General features: G+C 39.1%; 1 protein-coding gene across 1 annotated transcript; it reads right to left on the bottom strand.

The window, feature by feature from the left end:
- Window positions 1-400: 400 nt before the first annotated feature.
- Window positions 401-16,959, bottom strand: LOC137390694 (zinc finger protein ush-like). The gene is made up of 12 exons (XM_068077016.1): window positions 16,747-16,959; window positions 15,053-15,146; window positions 13,876-14,163; window positions 13,579-13,703; window positions 12,088-12,214; window positions 8,644-8,805; window positions 7,884-8,015; window positions 7,503-7,682; window positions 6,307-6,494; window positions 3,572-3,787; window positions 2,369-2,655; window positions 401-2,091 (listed from the first exon to the last, which is right to left on the bottom strand). Exons 2-12 carry the CDS (start codon window positions 15,093-15,095, stop codon window positions 1,053-1,055), a joined length of 2,787 nt encoding a protein of 928 aa, XP_067933117.1. The 5' UTR covers window positions 15,096-15,146; window positions 16,747-16,959; the 3' UTR covers window positions 401-1,052.
- Window positions 16,960-17,316: the final 357 nt, after the last annotated feature.

The following is a 17,316-nucleotide window of genomic DNA, read 5'->3' as shown; positions in this document are numbered from 1 at the left end:
AACACATCCGCTGTATCGCTCATCTGTCTTAGAGAAGACAACACCCGTGTGAATTTTTACATACGCACCAATACACACATACCTGCCAACTCTCACGCATTGGGTGTGAGACTCACGCAATCACTCCAAAGAAAAAATGAAAATGCGTGAGATTTTTGCCCCATTTCCACGATTTTATATATATACTATCATTGATACATCAATTGCCCCAAAACCAAATCTCACGCATTGCCCCACTCTTGGGTTGGCAGGTCTGAATAGACAATCACTGCAACACTAGTTGTATCCGTAAACCCAAACAAAGACCCGTATATAGTCTTATTTTGGCTAAAACTTGTGTATCTTATGTTGAACTTACAATCTTTTACCATTTGTAAATTAATAAAATATGATACAGCAACATTGGAGTTACATTTCTTCAACCATCTGATATCAAAGAACACAAACAATAAAAGCCAATTGCAAAGTCATTCGCATATATGATATAATTTTCTTATGTGTACCAACATATTAATGCCTTGTTTGAATGCAGGTTTGGTAACAAGGCTTCTAGCGTTACTACTACCAACCTATAAAATTGTGCATTATAACACACAAGTTTGAAAAAATAGTACATTAAATGTGAATTCTATTGATTGTGTAAGCAATAAAAATCATCACGTAAATTTGCCATGTAAGAAAAAGTGTAAAACTGTCCATAACAAAGATTCAAATATCCAACGATACCGTTAGTCAGATCTAGTATGTGCAGTTGAAGTATAAAACCCAAATAACTTGTTGCAAGTGCGGCTTTGTATGACCAATCTCACAGCTTGGAAAAACTCTGGCACTTTTTCAGAACACGAAGAAATAAGTTGCGAATGCAAAATGTATCAGAAAAATATTAGTAAACCAAAATGGACAAAATCAGAAAATGATATGATTAAAATTCATTCACTAATAATAAGAGCAAACAAATATATGATTGCTAAATGAGAGGTGAGCTAACGCTAGCAGGTAAAACTACTCGAGTAAACCACACGACTGTCTCGCCATATTCATAAAAAATAGTTCTAATGATTAACGGTGATAGTAGGATTTCTCTGAGCCTTATGATGGGGGCAATATAACTTTTTGTGAGCTTCAAATGTGGAAACGGAAGCAAAAGAGGTGTTACAGGAGCAGATAAAGCGTTTTACTGGTGCAACGGGTTTTTCAGTTATTGCTTGTCTCTGCTCAGCTGCTTGAAGAACGGGTCCTTTTAATTCTGGAGTTTTTCGCTCAATAGGCTCTCGCTTAACCATGATAGAAGTAGGCGAAACTTCAGTCTTTTTGTCAGCTGGAAGTATATTCTGCGTAGACAATTGCAGTGGTGAGATGCAACTTACAGTCGATGTTGAGTGTGGACTTGAAGAACGAGAAGAGCCATGCTGCAACCCATTTTCCTTTCGTTGAGGAGATATCGTAACTCCCACATACTCAGACTTCTGGTAATGTTTTTTTGACCGCCGTTTTTTGTACGGCTCATTCTTAAGCCGCAACAGCTCGTCAACATCAGTGCTGTAGGGAAGGGCTACTGCAAGAGGAAGAGTCGTCGAAACAACTGATGCCTTTGGAGTTGGCAACTCCATAGCCTCTACATCATTGTCATTAAATTCTTCGCCTTTCTGCATATGCTGCCGTCCATGCTGCCTCATACCTCTTAACGTATTGCCATGGTAACCACATAATTTACATTTATACATCAAATTAACTTTTTGATGTGTTTCTGCATGCTCAGCAAGACTTCGGCTAGATTGTGTAGTGAAACTGCAGTCATCACAGCAAAGTAACGGAAGGGGTGCCACAGGCAGAGCACACTGGTGCGCCTTAAATGTTTCTATAGTCCTGTAACTTGTACTGCACTTGTTGCAGGTGTAGGTTATGACTAGACGATCATCAGCTGGTGCAACAGGAGGAGACAACTGCTCAGTCTTATGAGCCAACTTCGTAGAGTGGCTCGCATCCTCCTCCTTATCAGAGCCACCGCTGCCAGGTCGACGCGAGCAATAGTGCAGTCTGTGAGCTTCATATACTTCCTTCTTGTAGAATGGAATGCTACAGCTTTCACACCTGCGTCAATGCAACATAAATTCATGCTATGCAAAGCATTCATACAGTTTAGAGCAAGCGTTACAATTTGTTGGCTTATTAAACAAATGAAAAATCCACGAGCAAAGCAAAAACTCAGAGCGAATGTTTGATATTCTTTTATGACAAACATTTCTGTTACCAATACATATTTCTGTTACCAATACATATTTCTGTTAATACATATTTTTGTTACCAATACATATTTCTGATCAACTGTCTTTTGACAAACAAATAAATAACACTTATGACAACCAACCTATAAACGGGTCTCTCCGGTTTTAGCGGTTTCACAGGCACACTGACTACTTGCGAGAGAGCAGGCACTGTTGTTGACATAGAGGGCACAGGAGAAGGAGGACTAGAGCCTGAGATCCTATGTTTCTTAAGATGGCTATCGTCAGGCTCCCTGCTGGCCCTCCTTTTGGCAGGGAGTGTGACTGAAGTATCACTAGAAGGTAGATCTGATTTAAGAGTAAGATCGAGAGGTGTTTCCTCTCTCTGCACTGTTCCTGTGGGTGTACTGCTAACTGCAGCTGTCGTTCCCTAGCAACACAATATGCATACAAGGCGATGAGATGTGGCGCTTTTGTTGGAGTCCCAAACGGGACGGAACGGGTTCACACTGGACAGAACATATCACACAGTTGAATGTCTCCTAATCACTCAAAACATGATAACACAAAATTATCAGATAAATAAAACTTGATGATAACGCAGGGGCAGAGATGTTTATTAGCTAAAAACCCTACCCGGTACGGCCGAGTCACGTATAAGTTATTCCCTGACACAGCTCTATCGGCAATATGTGTAGATACCAGATAACCTGATAACACATTTAATGCTGCAACGTAGCGAGTTACGTTCAACTTCAGAAACAAGTGATTATATATTTTTATTTGGAATAGATGTGAACGTGTAGGCTAGCACAATCATGTAAAATGGCTGATTTTCCAACAACTATCAGCCATGTAGGTCTTCTATAAGAGACCTCTTCTAACAAGATAAACACCTGCAAACTGACAGCATATCCTGGTTTATCGAGTTAACAAACGGATATATGCTTAAATTTTATGACACCAAGTTTGAGATGCAGTTACTGCCTACTAACTTTTTTATGACAAGCCAGAGACATCAAAAACCACCAAAAAACTACTTTAAATACTGAATTCAAAGCTTCCTCCACAAGCAATGCTGGGCCAATAAAAAATAATTTAAAAAATTAGCTTTGAAAGGAAATTTGAGCAAAGTTCGTTTAAACATTATTCTTTTGCTCAAGAGATAGTAGCCTCATTTTTATACACCGCACTGTATCATTTCAACACTCACTGTCTGTTAATACATGTTGCACGTAACAGATATCCTGATGTGCAAGGAAAATTCATGCCATAAAATATTTAATGACGTTCCCCAACATCAAAGCTCTACTAAAAAGAAAATTTTAAACTTGACAACTGCTCACCTTTACCGCTGACTGCATGGCTTGCGCAAACAAAGCTGGAGATTGGAGCATTTTGAGAGCAGGCATCATGGGAAGGGCAGACATTCCGGGGAGACTAAGCATGGAGGACAGAGTAAAAGGGAGGCTGGCAGCAGCCATTGCAGCGGCAGCCTGAGTAGCGAAGGAAGCGCTTAGAGCCTGGTTATCCACGACACTGACCTTCTTATAGTAAGATTCCTGTAAGGCCAGGGAAATGCGAGTAAGCCAAGAGATAAGCGTAATGTACTTAAACACCAATCATCGAAATGCCAACCATTTTAACACTGGCTAAAAAGATAATCTGTGAAAAAACATAAGTCTCTGAACGCAATGAGCCAAGCAGCCTTGGAGCCCAGCCGTGATTACATCAAAAAGCATACAAATTAAATGCTTTCATGTTAGATTCAATTGGCAACCGTAAAAAGACAAACCGCAGGCTGTGATACGGAGTGAAATACCTTTGCATTAGATAATAAAGGTTTATATGAATGAGAGGAATATCGATTAACACAATTATACATGTGGTTCCACCCATCTACGTGAAATGGAACAAGTATATTAGACAAAGTGGAACATGCCACAGATGTGTCGGAGACATACAATTAGAACATAGCTAGTAACTAGTGGTTAGCATGCTGCAGATTACAAGAACAACTGCAGATTACAAGAACAACTTCAGATTAGATAACTCTATCATATAGAAACACTCTGCGCAGCTGCAAAGACATGTGTCACAGGCAAGGACTTTGACAAGGCGTGACAGGTTGCCGCTAACATTCACCTGCCTTACAATGTAAAAGGAGCTACAGCAGCCAGGGTCTGTGCATCAGCAAATCAAAAGGCCACAAATAAAAGATAGCAATATGAACTGTGAAAAGCTCGAGTGATGAAACAGAAGAGGGAAAGATGTTAATCATTGGTGGCACCTTTATCTAAGTGTTGGTTTGCCGCCCTTTGCCTGCCATGCGATACGGAATCTAATAATCAGAGATATCGTAATATTGGAGTGAAATGTTTGTCATATTGTGTTTTTAACTGACAGGACTTATCTTACAAAGACATGGCCGCTACCACAGGCTTTAATTGCTGTTAACCAATAAGTCATTAGTCTAAAGTTGTCAGACTCTTTGATTATCTCTGTAGATAATGACAAGCCCAACCTTTATTGCCACATAAATTTGTTTCTTCTCTAATGTTAATAAAGGACTACTTGAGATTAGATAGGACCGAATGAGCTGGTGGTTATATATGGAGGATAGAGCTCCCCAGATAAGCTAGTACCGCACTACACACTGCAATATCAATTCAACCATCTTATTAGTTATATGTTCATCACAAGTAAACTTCCAACTTTCTTTTCTCACGAATTTATACAAATCAACTTTTACCAGATGACCGTTTAGTAGATTTTACTACGGATTCGCTAATAGCCATTCTTTCAATCTCACATTAACTATGGTCACACTGCAGGAAAACAGATAAAACGATACAACACAAAAGTGATAGCATCATGTATTTTTAATGAACATCTTCATAAAGATTTGAAATCTGAGACTACATCAAAATAGCAAAAAAGGACTTCCGGTTTTAGCTTAGTAATGCTATATTACAACAGCTGACAGCATCTCCACACATTTGCCTAATCACACTAGCGCAACCAGTTTAATACATCCAGCATGATAAGAGTACGTGAGTGAAGGACCAGCCACCGAAAGAGCTGCATTAAAGTAAGAATGTCGAATAGAAAAAGACTGGGAGTTAGAGGGCTGTGTGTGAGTTCTGAAGCTAATCTTATCAGTTTCGGAGCATGTGAGATAACAGCTGCGTACAATCTCACACGCTCTCATTGATTATATCTTATCCTCGAAGAGTATAAAGTTCAAACAGTTTAGCCGAGCTATCGTAATTTGGCAGCAACAGCTAGTCAACAGCCAGCCGCTGACGGTAAAAGAAAACCAATGGGGAGCTTCAGCCATGCCGACACACGATCCTCAGTAGCTTTGGCTGAAATGTTAAACTGCTAGGTGTATGAAAGTAACTTCGTCTATCACCAACACTAAAGTCCCTAAGCTTTCTCCCTCAGCTTTTCAGCTTTGACAAGCGGATAAGCTACAATCAGATGGTTCCAGTACATCACAGCCTCCCGTCCCTTAATTACAGTCATGGAAAGATCAGCCGAATCGGCACCTGTGATTAGCGCAGGGAAGTGCAACGGATGAGGAATAAATAGCGATAGCGAGGAGATAGATAGGTGTGACATGCATTTGAGAATGAGTGAGTCATTTCATGTGCCACGCTACACTAACCATAAGATTCATGCAAAATCAGAATTGACTTTAAACTTAAAAAAATTAAATTTGTTTCGTATTCTCGCTTGCAAAAACCTAAAAATACTAAAACAGGATGTAAATGTTTAGGAATATGAACTAAAGATCTAGACTGAGTTCAAGTAATATGACTCCCTCACTGACTATCGATCACTAGCCACCTCCATTTAGTGTAGTCAGTGAAAATACAACAAGAAAACCTCACAAATGCCATTGCTAAGGTCAGTTATCTCCACATGCATGACATGAGTCTTTGAACTACGAAGTAAGCATTTCGTTTCAGTCTCCTTCATGCTAATCATCAAGCTGTATATCCAGCATGAAAACGGGAAATTTTCAAAGCCCAACGCAGAATAAGCGCTCTTTCCGAACGACAGCTAAACCACTGACCTTGGCAAGTGGAGAGAGAGGTGAGGAGGACTGGGAGACACTGAGGTTTCCTCCAGTCTCAGATCTGGGAGAGTTGGAGCTTGCACGGTTTTTGCAATAATGCTGCTTGTGCGCCTGATAAGACTCGGGCTTTTTGAAATGTATCTCGCAGTCATCACAGTATGTCTTGTCTCCATTGTTCGCCGAGCCTGTAACAGACAAACCTCCTTCATTCTCTAGTCTTCCAGTACAAGCCCTTAAGTCTTTATAAAGTACAAGTCCTTAAGTATTTATAAGGTACAAGTTCATAAGTCTTTATAAAGTACAAGTCCTTAAGTATTTATGAAATGCTACTCTTCTGGTTTTTAGTATTTAGTAGCGGTTTGTCCTGCTAAAAATGTCTTTGAATAACGTTTTTGGTTTACAGAACCTAGAGTAGTCTAGTCGATGTTTCTTTTTTATTTGACGAACTTCAGTATTTAAAGAAAATCGACTCGAGGAAAACAACTGATTTAAGAGCATCAACAGATACGCTTTCAATTTCATGCCAGGGTTACTACTTTTATAACTAGTAGAAATAGTACAACAGAGTGTTTGACAACAAGTACAATATTGTACAATATATTGTACAACTTGTTGTACAATAGTACAAGTTTGACTGCTGCAAACTTTCTCGACGTATCCGCGTTGCTTTGTAGATGCCATCGGCTTACAGGGTACATATCGACGATGAACGCTGACAAGACAACACCAACATACGGCGATATAGTGTGAACCAGTCTTTAAAGTCGCATGCTCACCCACAACCACCGCATCTCTTCACAAGCATTGGTTTTTTCTACCTTGGCCAGGGCCTCTAGTCACTTGATTTCTTCCACTGAAATAGTGGCTTCATATGATAATATTGTACTGCATATTCACCTGCACATGCATCAGCTATGAAAGTCATATGCATAGTATGCATGTACCTGCTATGTAGCAGCACATGTACCTGTCATGTAGCTGCATATGCACCTGCCATGTGGCTGCATATTTGCCTGCCATGTGGCTGCATATGCGTCTGTCATGCGACTTCATATGTGCCTGCCATGTGGTAGCATATGTGACTGCATATGTGACTGCATATGTACCTGCCATGTGGCTGCATATGTACCTGCCATGTGGCTGCATATGTGCCTGCCATGTGACTGCATATGCAAATATGACTGTGTAATTACCTGCATAGCTAGAAAACGAGCTGTCCGTTTGCTGTTTTCCCTTGTGCTTTTCACTCACGTGGGTCTTCATATCTGACTCGGTGACTGACATGAATTTACAGACAAGACAGATGAATGCTGTCTGCTGCAAATTTTCTGCTAAATCTTTAGCCTCAGATTCACTGCCTGCTGGAACTGACTCTGCATGGTAAATATAGCCCAATCTGTTACACGGACAGACAAACACATCCTGATAAGCAGTTTTTTTGCCTTTGTTAACAAAAAAGCACAGTTACAAAAAAAAACCACTGTGAGGGGGAACAGAAGGATGATACGAAACTTATATAAATTAATACAAGACATTTTGAGCAGATTACATCGCTGAAAAGCAGTGGCACTCACCTTGTTCAGCTTTGGCCCCTGCCGCAGAGGTCGGTGACGCAAGCTTAGAGCAGTAGTGTTTCTGATGAGCCATCAATGTATTTGGGTTCCTAAACTGCACACCGCATAGCAAGCATGGAAACTGTGCTTCCACTGTAACAGAACACACGCAGGCGTAAACAACCACAGTTTGATAGTAGGTTGCAACAAAAACAATTTCTAGATAAAATAACTACCATTTTAGATAAGCCACATGGTCGGCGGTATGCGTGCTGATACTGGACTTAGAGAAACCATTATAAAACTCGGTGATAGAAAGAAAGGGACCAGCTTAGTCAAAAGCAAGACGACTTCATAGATTGGAGCATTGCCAACTAGACGCAAAGCTAAGACAGACAAGAAGGATTAGTATACAATATAAGCCATAAAAGATATTCCTTTGCTGTGGTCATGGTAACAAGTTAAGATAACATTAATTTGAGGGAAAGTCTTTAACACGACTATGTAATGCACTAATGATCAATCAATCTCTATGGCTTACAATTATGAGCCATGTATACACCTATTATACAAAGATGAATACCTCATGCCTGTAACCTTGGTCATGTACTCAGATCTTCCAAACTCCATAGCCCTATTATAATTGCTCAGCTAATTCCTGGTCAAATAATGACCGACTTTGCATTTAGTACGGAAGAAGACAATCTGAAAACCTGTAAACTACGTAATTGCATAAGCTGACAGTTGAGTTAACTTTGCTACAACATAAGATGACACTTACTAGTGTGTGCCTCGACCTTGGACCCTAGCCGAGGACTAGATGAGCCAACATTTGGCTCTTCTTTAGGAGATACTGGCCGCCGTTTGTCATGTTCCTGAAACTCAGCTATCAACTCTTGCCCTTCTAAAAGGTCTTGCGCCACCTCCACCCACAGTTGGTTACCTGGACAGTGTGAAAGCGTCAAACTCAGAAGGTAAAGAGAGCAGACAGTAGAGTGAATGAGGATTCGCCAAGGCTCGGAGGGATATACCACCCCCACCCATGAAGTGTAATCAGCTGGATACTATAATGACTAATCAGCAACAGTGTTACATTCTTGAGTGATGAAGGCCGAATGGTGAGTCATTTGAGATACATATGTGTACCAGTCTTTTGCCTATGTCCGATCATTATAGATGAAATCGGATACAAGTGAGTTGATAAAGATGATCCTTGTTTACCAGTAAATAAATAACAGATTACCAGCAAACTTCATCTCAACTTTATCTTTTGAGATGATGGTGAGGGGAAGATGGAGAGAAGGGGAGAGATGGAGGGAGGGATAGAGGCGGGAGATTGAGGGAGGGGAAGATAGAAGGGGGAGATAGATTGATGAGGGGAGATAGAGAGAGGAGGATTGAGGGGGGCAGGTAGGACTAAATTATTTTGTCTAAACCAAGTCCACAAGCTAGAAAGAGTCTAGGTTATACTGTATACCAGTTTCAATTACGAGTACTAGCCAAGAGTGCGGAAGGGCATACAACATAACATGTCCCTTGAGATAGGAATCATGATGATGCAGGATAAGGGAGGGCCATCTGCCCATCTCCAACGCTACACGCTACTTTATGACAATTAAATTTAAGGTGACTCAAAGACTTCCAATTATCATTTCATCTTTTTCAATTAGCCAGCAAGTTTTACGATTGCCTTGTTATACATTTATATTTACGAATGATAAGATAGGATAAAACGTTGATTGAGCGGAAGGCAACGGAGCTACGTGACTCAGAAAGACAGAGTTAGGAAAATGGGAAAGACCGTCTTACAGCTATCAAGTTCATCTGTAAGCAAGCCAATTACGAGGCTTATCGTATGGTTAGGTGTTGCTATCGCAGCAATATGGAATAAGACAAGCTACAACTTAATATATGAGTGACAGTAAGGGCCTGGTTGAGGGGCGCGCTATCAGCCGTCCAACCCTCACACTATCTCGACTGCACTCAAGCATCTGCTATCTGCTGGCATCTGCTGCAGCAGTGCAGATAAGCAGTAACATCTAGACACTCCGATGCCTGATAAAGAGCCAACCCAGTGGCTGGTCAAAAGCCCATTATTACATTCCAGCCTACAAGCTAATGGGGCATGCGTTGTTGTTAAAAGATACAAAGATTTTGGTGAGAGATTAGCAGATATTTGATACATCAGAATGTCGTGAAATGATTTGGTGAGTCTTCTCCTTCTGCCCTCCAAGGCCTTCCGCAAGGCAGAAATATGCCAACAAATATAGGACATCTCAGATTAGGAAATGAGTGTAAGTTTAACATACATTGAGTATATGAATTTACAAGATCACATGAATTATTACATTCAGAGGTTTGTATAAAGAGAGACTATATATAGGCTAAGCTTATCATTAAAATCGAAGCGTCTATATATTCCTTGTAGAGATTACATAACAGGCAAGATTAGCCACAGCAAGGGCTCACTCTGATTAATTTAGTTACCTTTCACATAAACTAGCCAGAAGAACTGCATCCATTTAAAACGATTCTAACACCTACTCACGTAAGCATATCATGGACAAGGTAGTGTTAGGGAGTTATATGACCAAATATAATAAGGCATTTATTAAATATCTTAGACCTGAACGTCAGAACTATTGCCAATAAAACATGATTTGAATTTGATTGCTCCTTCAGCTTCCTTTAGAACAAAACAGTCTCCTTATTGGCTCTGTAGGATGCTTCATTAGTTGCACCCACAGATAATAAGCAGGGATTGTGAACACGCTAGTTAATTTTTAATATTATTTGATAGCGAGTATGAACGGAACCAAATCCACAGAGAAGTTATGAAAAATGAGTAAATTGCAAATACAGCAGTGAATTACGGTAAAACCTATATTTGCATTGTATCTTTCAACCGTTCTCACATGGTGGCATTTTATTAGAGATGTTAAAATAGAGGGTAGAGCTGCATCTTTTGACTAACTCGTCAGAATTTTGGGAAGAATAATTTAAATGGCCTTAACATTTATGTTAAACTGTTTTTTTTATTTACGTCGAAGTATCAGACCGAGTTAAACAAGAAGCTGCTATTAGCCGGATCCTGTTATTATTTATTTTAATAGTGTCACTTTCAATGTTTTAAAGAAAAAGCTGTAAAGCTTTTGGAGTTAGGAAACGGACTTCGACATGGTGCTCCTGAAGAGTATTCTCATCGTTCATCAAAACGCTTTGGAGTATTCATAACAGATTGTAAACCACATTATGAACAAATCTGAAGACAATTGATTGGATTTCGACCTTATTGACTGTCGAATTAGAGTTTAGTTCAGATGATTGTGATGGTCGATCTCCTCAGGTACACTATCACTAAAACCTTGGCAACCAATACAGCGTTAGCGAAATAATTAATTGTTATTGATGTAGCATTATTAATATCGTTATAATTGTTATAACATTATTAGTATCGTTATAATTGTTATAACATTATTAGTATCGTTATAATTGTTATAGCATTATTAGTATCATTATAATTGTTATAACATTATTAGTATCGTTATAATTGTTATAGCATTATTAGTATCGTTATAATTGTTATAACATTATTAGTATCGTTATAATTGTTATAACATTATTAGTATCGTTATAATTGTTATAACATTATTAGTATCGTTATAATTGTTATAACATTATTAGTACCATTTTGTGGAAACTTTTTTACTTTGTATTAAAGGCTCGTAGAGATCAACAAATGTCAAAGTGGCAGTCAAATAAAGGTGGCAGTTAAATAGAGGTATATGCAAAATAATATTTCTCTCTTCTGAAGCGCAATTTATAAAAATTTAGTGGCCAAAAGTGGTTGCCCAAAACAAGAAATATGTATGGACATTTGGTATGTAGATTTCTAATAAAAAGGGTACATAATGCTTATTATAGACACAAATAAAATAACTAAAATGTTTAAAATTGAAGCGGTGGCGAACACAGAGATTTTCTGTGGTTCTTCCACATAAGCATGCTAAACTCACTCTACAACCGCTGACATCGCTAGGCTATGACTAATATTTTGGAACATTTTTTGAAAGATTATAATGAGTGGTCTCCCATTTCTCACTCTCTGACTGCAACACAAGAGACACCTGGTCACATTATTAGCAGAATGTCTACCAAGGCCAACCTTAGCAATACCGCTCTAAACTTCACACCTATGTATCAACATATTAACCTTTATGCTTACCTGCGTAGTATATATTCACATTAGCCTCAGCTTCATCACTCGGCACCCCGAGACACTTGAGCCAACTGCAGTTGATTGCTGACTCTAGTTTAAAGTACACTGTACTCCTCGGATGTTTCTGTTGAAACTAGAAATTTTTGAAAAATGGTGTTCATTAGTTTTCTAGTAGCCACATGCAAGCACATACTACCCGACATCGCTTCCTGAAGCACTGAAATGATAAACGGAAATTGTAAACCCTAGTATTAACACAAAATAAGATATTCTGCTGCTGTTGAACACACTCTATGCCATAGAGCGCTCTCTGTGCCATAGAGCGCTCTCTGTGCCATAAAGCACTCTCTGTGCCATAGAGCACTCTCTGTGCCATAGAGCACTCTCTGTCAGAAAGCACACTTTATGATGGAGTGTGTTTCTGACATAGAGCTCACTACATTCAGAGAGCAATGACAACTGTCCTTCAAAGGCCAGATGAAAGCCATACCACAATAAGTAGTCATGGCAGGACTGTTTTTGAATTCACATATCAAAGCTGCAATAGTTGTGAGATTGCTTGCGGAGGACGATAAGATGCTAGTGTGTGCGGCAGGCAGCCTTATCAGACAACCCATCAACAAGTGGATATTTTATTGGTCTTATCAGCTTAGATTGACAAAACAAGGCTTTGTTGTTGCTAACTTCTTGTCAACTATGGTGAGCAAGGGCTCAAGCTCGGCACCAGTGCTGCGAATGAGACGTCTGCAACTTTATCAGCCATTTCAGATAAGTGCGCTGGTGACAAAGAGCGCGGGCAAGGAGTGGTCGGGCTGTAATGGTGTTTCGATCTGAAGATATGGGCTGATCGCATAGGTGCAGGCGTCAGATTGTGAAAAAAATGATAAGAGAAGATAGACCTCAGATGTTTAGAAAAGTAAACTCTCATAGCCTCTGTCCACTAGGCTCATAAGGGTGGACAGCAGCTTTCCACAGAAATCTTTTTTCACAGGGCTATTTAGCAACAAATCTAAAGAATTCCTCATTTTATGGTCATATTATAAAGATAATAAGCTTACTTGGACCTAAAGGTAGGAAAGTGTGCGTATAAAGCGAGCACACTTTACATGTGTTTTAAACAGACATTCGTGTGCAGAGAGTGGACAGTCAAAGATGAGAGGTAGCTTCTATTAAAATGGAGATGAGCTATGGTAGATAGAAACAGCTGACTGTTTGAATACCATGTTTCCATTCCACACTCTTTACTCTAACAAGAGCCATGCCCATCTATTCGAAGCCATGTTGGAGGTTTTAAATGTTTGGAAGTTGGAAAATATTACGTCGTGCGGTTTTTTGAATTTGTTACTATAATTCTTCGCATTATACATGAAAAAGCTTCCCTCTTAACCCATCTCATTTTTACTCCCTCCTTTTTAAACTTTGCCCTCTTTCCTTTTATTGATAATTTAATTTTGCAGTATCTTCTTACGCTACACAAAGTAATATCTGGTGCCTTACCGAAACCAATTGAATATTATCAGTCAGACGCCAGCCTTCCTCTGACGAGCTTATCCTCTGTGCCTTTAGAGGGTCAAGACCGGCGCCCTGAGCAATGTGCTTCGCAGATAGAATTTTATAGCTGCCTAAAACAAAAAGATACGAAAAGTGTGACGTAGCTGACACTGAGACTAAAACTATGACACGGGCAAGAACATTCTAAAGACCGGCTACCTTAATCATACCTCACAGTGTATGAGTGCATAACTCTGCATTGTAACTGTATTAACATAGAACGACTAGCCTCATGCTGCATACCATTTGCACATTTTTGTACTCTCAAGGGTGCGTCATCAGGCACTCCTAGCAAGTTTTCTAGGCTGACAGAATGGGTGGTGTCAGGTTCCACCCAAGGAACGTCTTGAGAGGACTCAGGTTTAGGACTCGCTGGTTCATCCTTGACTACGGCGCACTTTTCCAATGAATGCAATGCCTGCGAGTCTACCATGTATTCTGGAGAGGGAGGGGAAGACTTCGCATCCTCCTCAGTTGCACCGTTGCCACTTTCAGGTAGCTTGGAAAGTGCAAGCGACGGAGATTCATCAACTATAGCCAGAGACAATGTAGAATTCATCATTATCTAAGTGATTTTACTTTATACCAAAACAGACTTTAGAGAACAATACATATAAGACGGGCAAGGTTTTCGTGTAGCGTAAAGATAGCCGGTGTTCTACAATAAGATAAACAATATCAATGTATCAACACATGCGGACTATCCCGTCCGCAAAACTTGCGGACGGGAAGTTATGAGAAGCCCATAGAAAGACTTCACAGATGTAAGCTAATCAAGTAGCTATATGGAAAGATGCAGTAGATATCGTGAGGCACAGCATGTGCCCTCTATTTGAGCCTCACATTTCGCTGAGTATCTTATCACTACCCTAAATCTAATACGCACATGGCAATCTCCCAGCTCATCTTCACTCTACTCAAGTGAAGGTTTGCTGCCCTGATCACCAACAGCGAAGCGTGGAGCCTCTTCTCTAGCCAAAGATTACTATGGCTATTATAGTCTTGGTTACGCAACCAAGCAAATTTCACTCGGGCTAGCAAATGATTAAAAGACAGGGTGGCAAGGAAAGATAAAGATCTCAAAATGATATTATTGAGAAGAGAATGCCATCAAAATATTAGTCATTCTGAAATAAGATGCCTCACCTTCTTGCAGCCCACGAAATGTAATACACGAATGTTCACTAAGCCAAGATAAGACTTGATTGACATACGCAGATGCTATCTGCTTATAAGTGTATTCTGATATGACAGCGTATTTAATGCAGTGCATTATATGGAATTGATGTAGATAGGAGCTTTAGAGAGACCTTTATCACTTGTTAAATTGAAACCACTTTACTCTAGAAAAGGATAGAATGCTCATTTGAGCTCTAATTACTTATCAAGCAGCCATTAGTGTCAGGCAATAAATGCTTACATTTAAGAGGTTTCGGGTTCTGCTGCTTCCTTCTAGACATCATTGGGAAAGGTAAAAGCGGCCACTAGACTCGCCCTATTCCAGTAAAAAGCATCTGTGAATATTGTGTAAATAGTGAATAAACAAACGCAAAGAAAAACTAGAAAAATGTCGCAATATTGCTCACAGAAACACATGAAAACCTAAGTGCAAATCAACCTTTCCATATACCAACTGGTTACATTGATAACACACGGTACCAACAAGATAGACAGTGTAGCAGCAACAAGTACTAATATCAATACAATTTAAAGCCATAATTGTTAAGCAATAAATTAAGACGCACTTTAAATGATAATCACACATTCTGTTGCGGACAGACAAACAAACACAATAAAGTGGCAATGAGATGTGATTAACCCGCTAATCTAATTTACTTCATACCAAGGAATCAACACTGGTAAGTCTGAGTTGGTAAGCCTAAAAAAACGGGGTGACTTATAAACACCTTCTTCGGCGCACATTTGATGTTGTAGCGAGGATGTAGTAAACACGTAGTGAAAATGGGAGCCACTCTAGCTAGGAACTATATCACACAGAGTTCAATGACCGTCTCATGCTAAATAGGACAAGCTAGTGCAATTTCCTCCAATGTCTAATTCTAGAACAACATTCAAATCATGCAAATTTCACTTTTTTATAAACAATGATTCTGTGAGAGTCAAATTAAATGTTGAACTTTTCATTTCTTAATGTTGAGGTTTTTGTACTGAGCACAAGTTGAAAATATTTTTATTAATGTCAACAGAATGAGGTACATGTATGTGCTGTGCATGTTAAACCACTGCTATTTTAGAGTTCAACTACCGTATGATGGTAATAATTACAATTTTAAATTTATTACATGACATTTGAAACTTTTAGCAAACTGTTTGAAACATTGAAATACTCATTGATTGCTTTACTATTATCCATTATGTAAAGGATCTTGTAGAACAAGGAATGAGTAACCTTAAAATATGACAAATTTTAAAAAGTTCTGACTAGTACTCCCTGCCTTCACAACAAGAAGCTTTTCTTCGATTGTTCAAGAATTAAGTACACCGTGTGTACTTCATTAGCTTTTATCTATTTATTTGTGCCTTACATGGTTACAATGCAGTAGCATACAAAATGTCATCCCGTTTTGACCAATAGCTAGTTCATATATGCTTTTATGAAATATTGTCCAAACGTTTCATTTCAGAGTAAAAAGTAACATTGTTAAGGTACATTCACCACAAATCAGTTTGGTGATTGTAGACACATTATCTGGCACGTTGGTTTACTTAAACTACACTACCTCTGTAAAAGTATTTGACACAATTAAGTTGTTAAGACTCTTACATAATTTTTTTCAGCATTAGGCACATAAATCCTTTCTAATCTGCCAACAAACAAAAAATTATTCTTTCAGTAAAATCTAAGGAATTTCTCCAATATCAAAAAGCAAAGCATTACACAAAACCAGCATTATGATACTATGATACGACTTTCTTCTTTAACGAGCCACCTGTCAATGTATGTTAATAATAATAATTAAGCAGAACAATGCATCTACGTAATTAGGTTACATGAGTTTTTCTTGCTTCTCATATACTAAACTCAAAATCAATATTTCCGAAAGGCTTACTAACAAATGATTTTATAGGAACTCTTAGCTGGTTAATACTTACCTATGACTTTGATGATGAGTTATAATTACTATATATTGTGTTGGCTCTTGAAAATAGCGAAAACCATCACAAAAGCATGGTCTTTCTCTTTTCAAAACTAACCATCTGATCGGTGTCTGCAGCAGTCGTCTTGTACAATGATAATGCAGTTATCAATAATCGCTATCAGTAAGCAGAGCTCGATTTACTGGTTGGGCAGGGTTAGTTTTAGCAATATCCTTCCACGCTTGAACATATCCAGAGAGTAAAGCAAATTGCTCTAGACGTATGCAGAACAAAGAAAATGCTCGACGAACTCGACTGATAACAGCTGATATGGTTTGATCAAGCACGCGTGTAAATTGCAGATAATTCGTTACGATAGAAAGCTGTATCTTATCATTCGCAATACGCTCGCCATGTGCGTCTGCCCATTTATTTTTTTTATGGCTCGCCGGTTGATCGTTTTGTAAGCTGCAAAAGAAGACAACTCTAAACATTCGCGCTCGAACTTGCTCTAGCGCTAAATCCTAAATCACACTTAGCGAGGGTAGCAGTCGCAAACTATGAGTAAATAACCGAATCTAGTTG

Source organism: Watersipora subatra, chromosome 3, assembly GCF_963576615.1.
Source record: "Watersipora subatra chromosome 3, tzWatSuba1.1, whole genome shotgun sequence".
In the NCBI taxonomy this organism is placed as follows: Eukaryota; Metazoa; Bryozoa; class Gymnolaemata; order Cheilostomatida; family Watersiporidae; genus Watersipora; species Watersipora subatra.
This window is presented reverse-complemented; position numbering and strand designations above follow the sequence as displayed.

Excerpts from the sequence above, each read along its gene's own strand:
- LOC137390694 (XM_068077016.1), bottom strand. The coding sequence starts at position 15,095 with ATGATGTCTAGAAGGAAGCAGCAGAACCCGAAACCTCTTAAAT. Across the intron at positions 6,495-7,502 it reads CTCGTTTTCTAGCTATGCAG|GCTCGGCGAACAATGGAGAC; the intron begins GTAATTACACAG and ends TGTCTGTTACAG. Across the intron at positions 2,092-2,368 it reads CCGGAGAGACCCGTTTATAG|GTGTGAAAGCTGTAGCATTC; the intron begins GTTGGTTGTCAT and ends GCATTGACGCAG.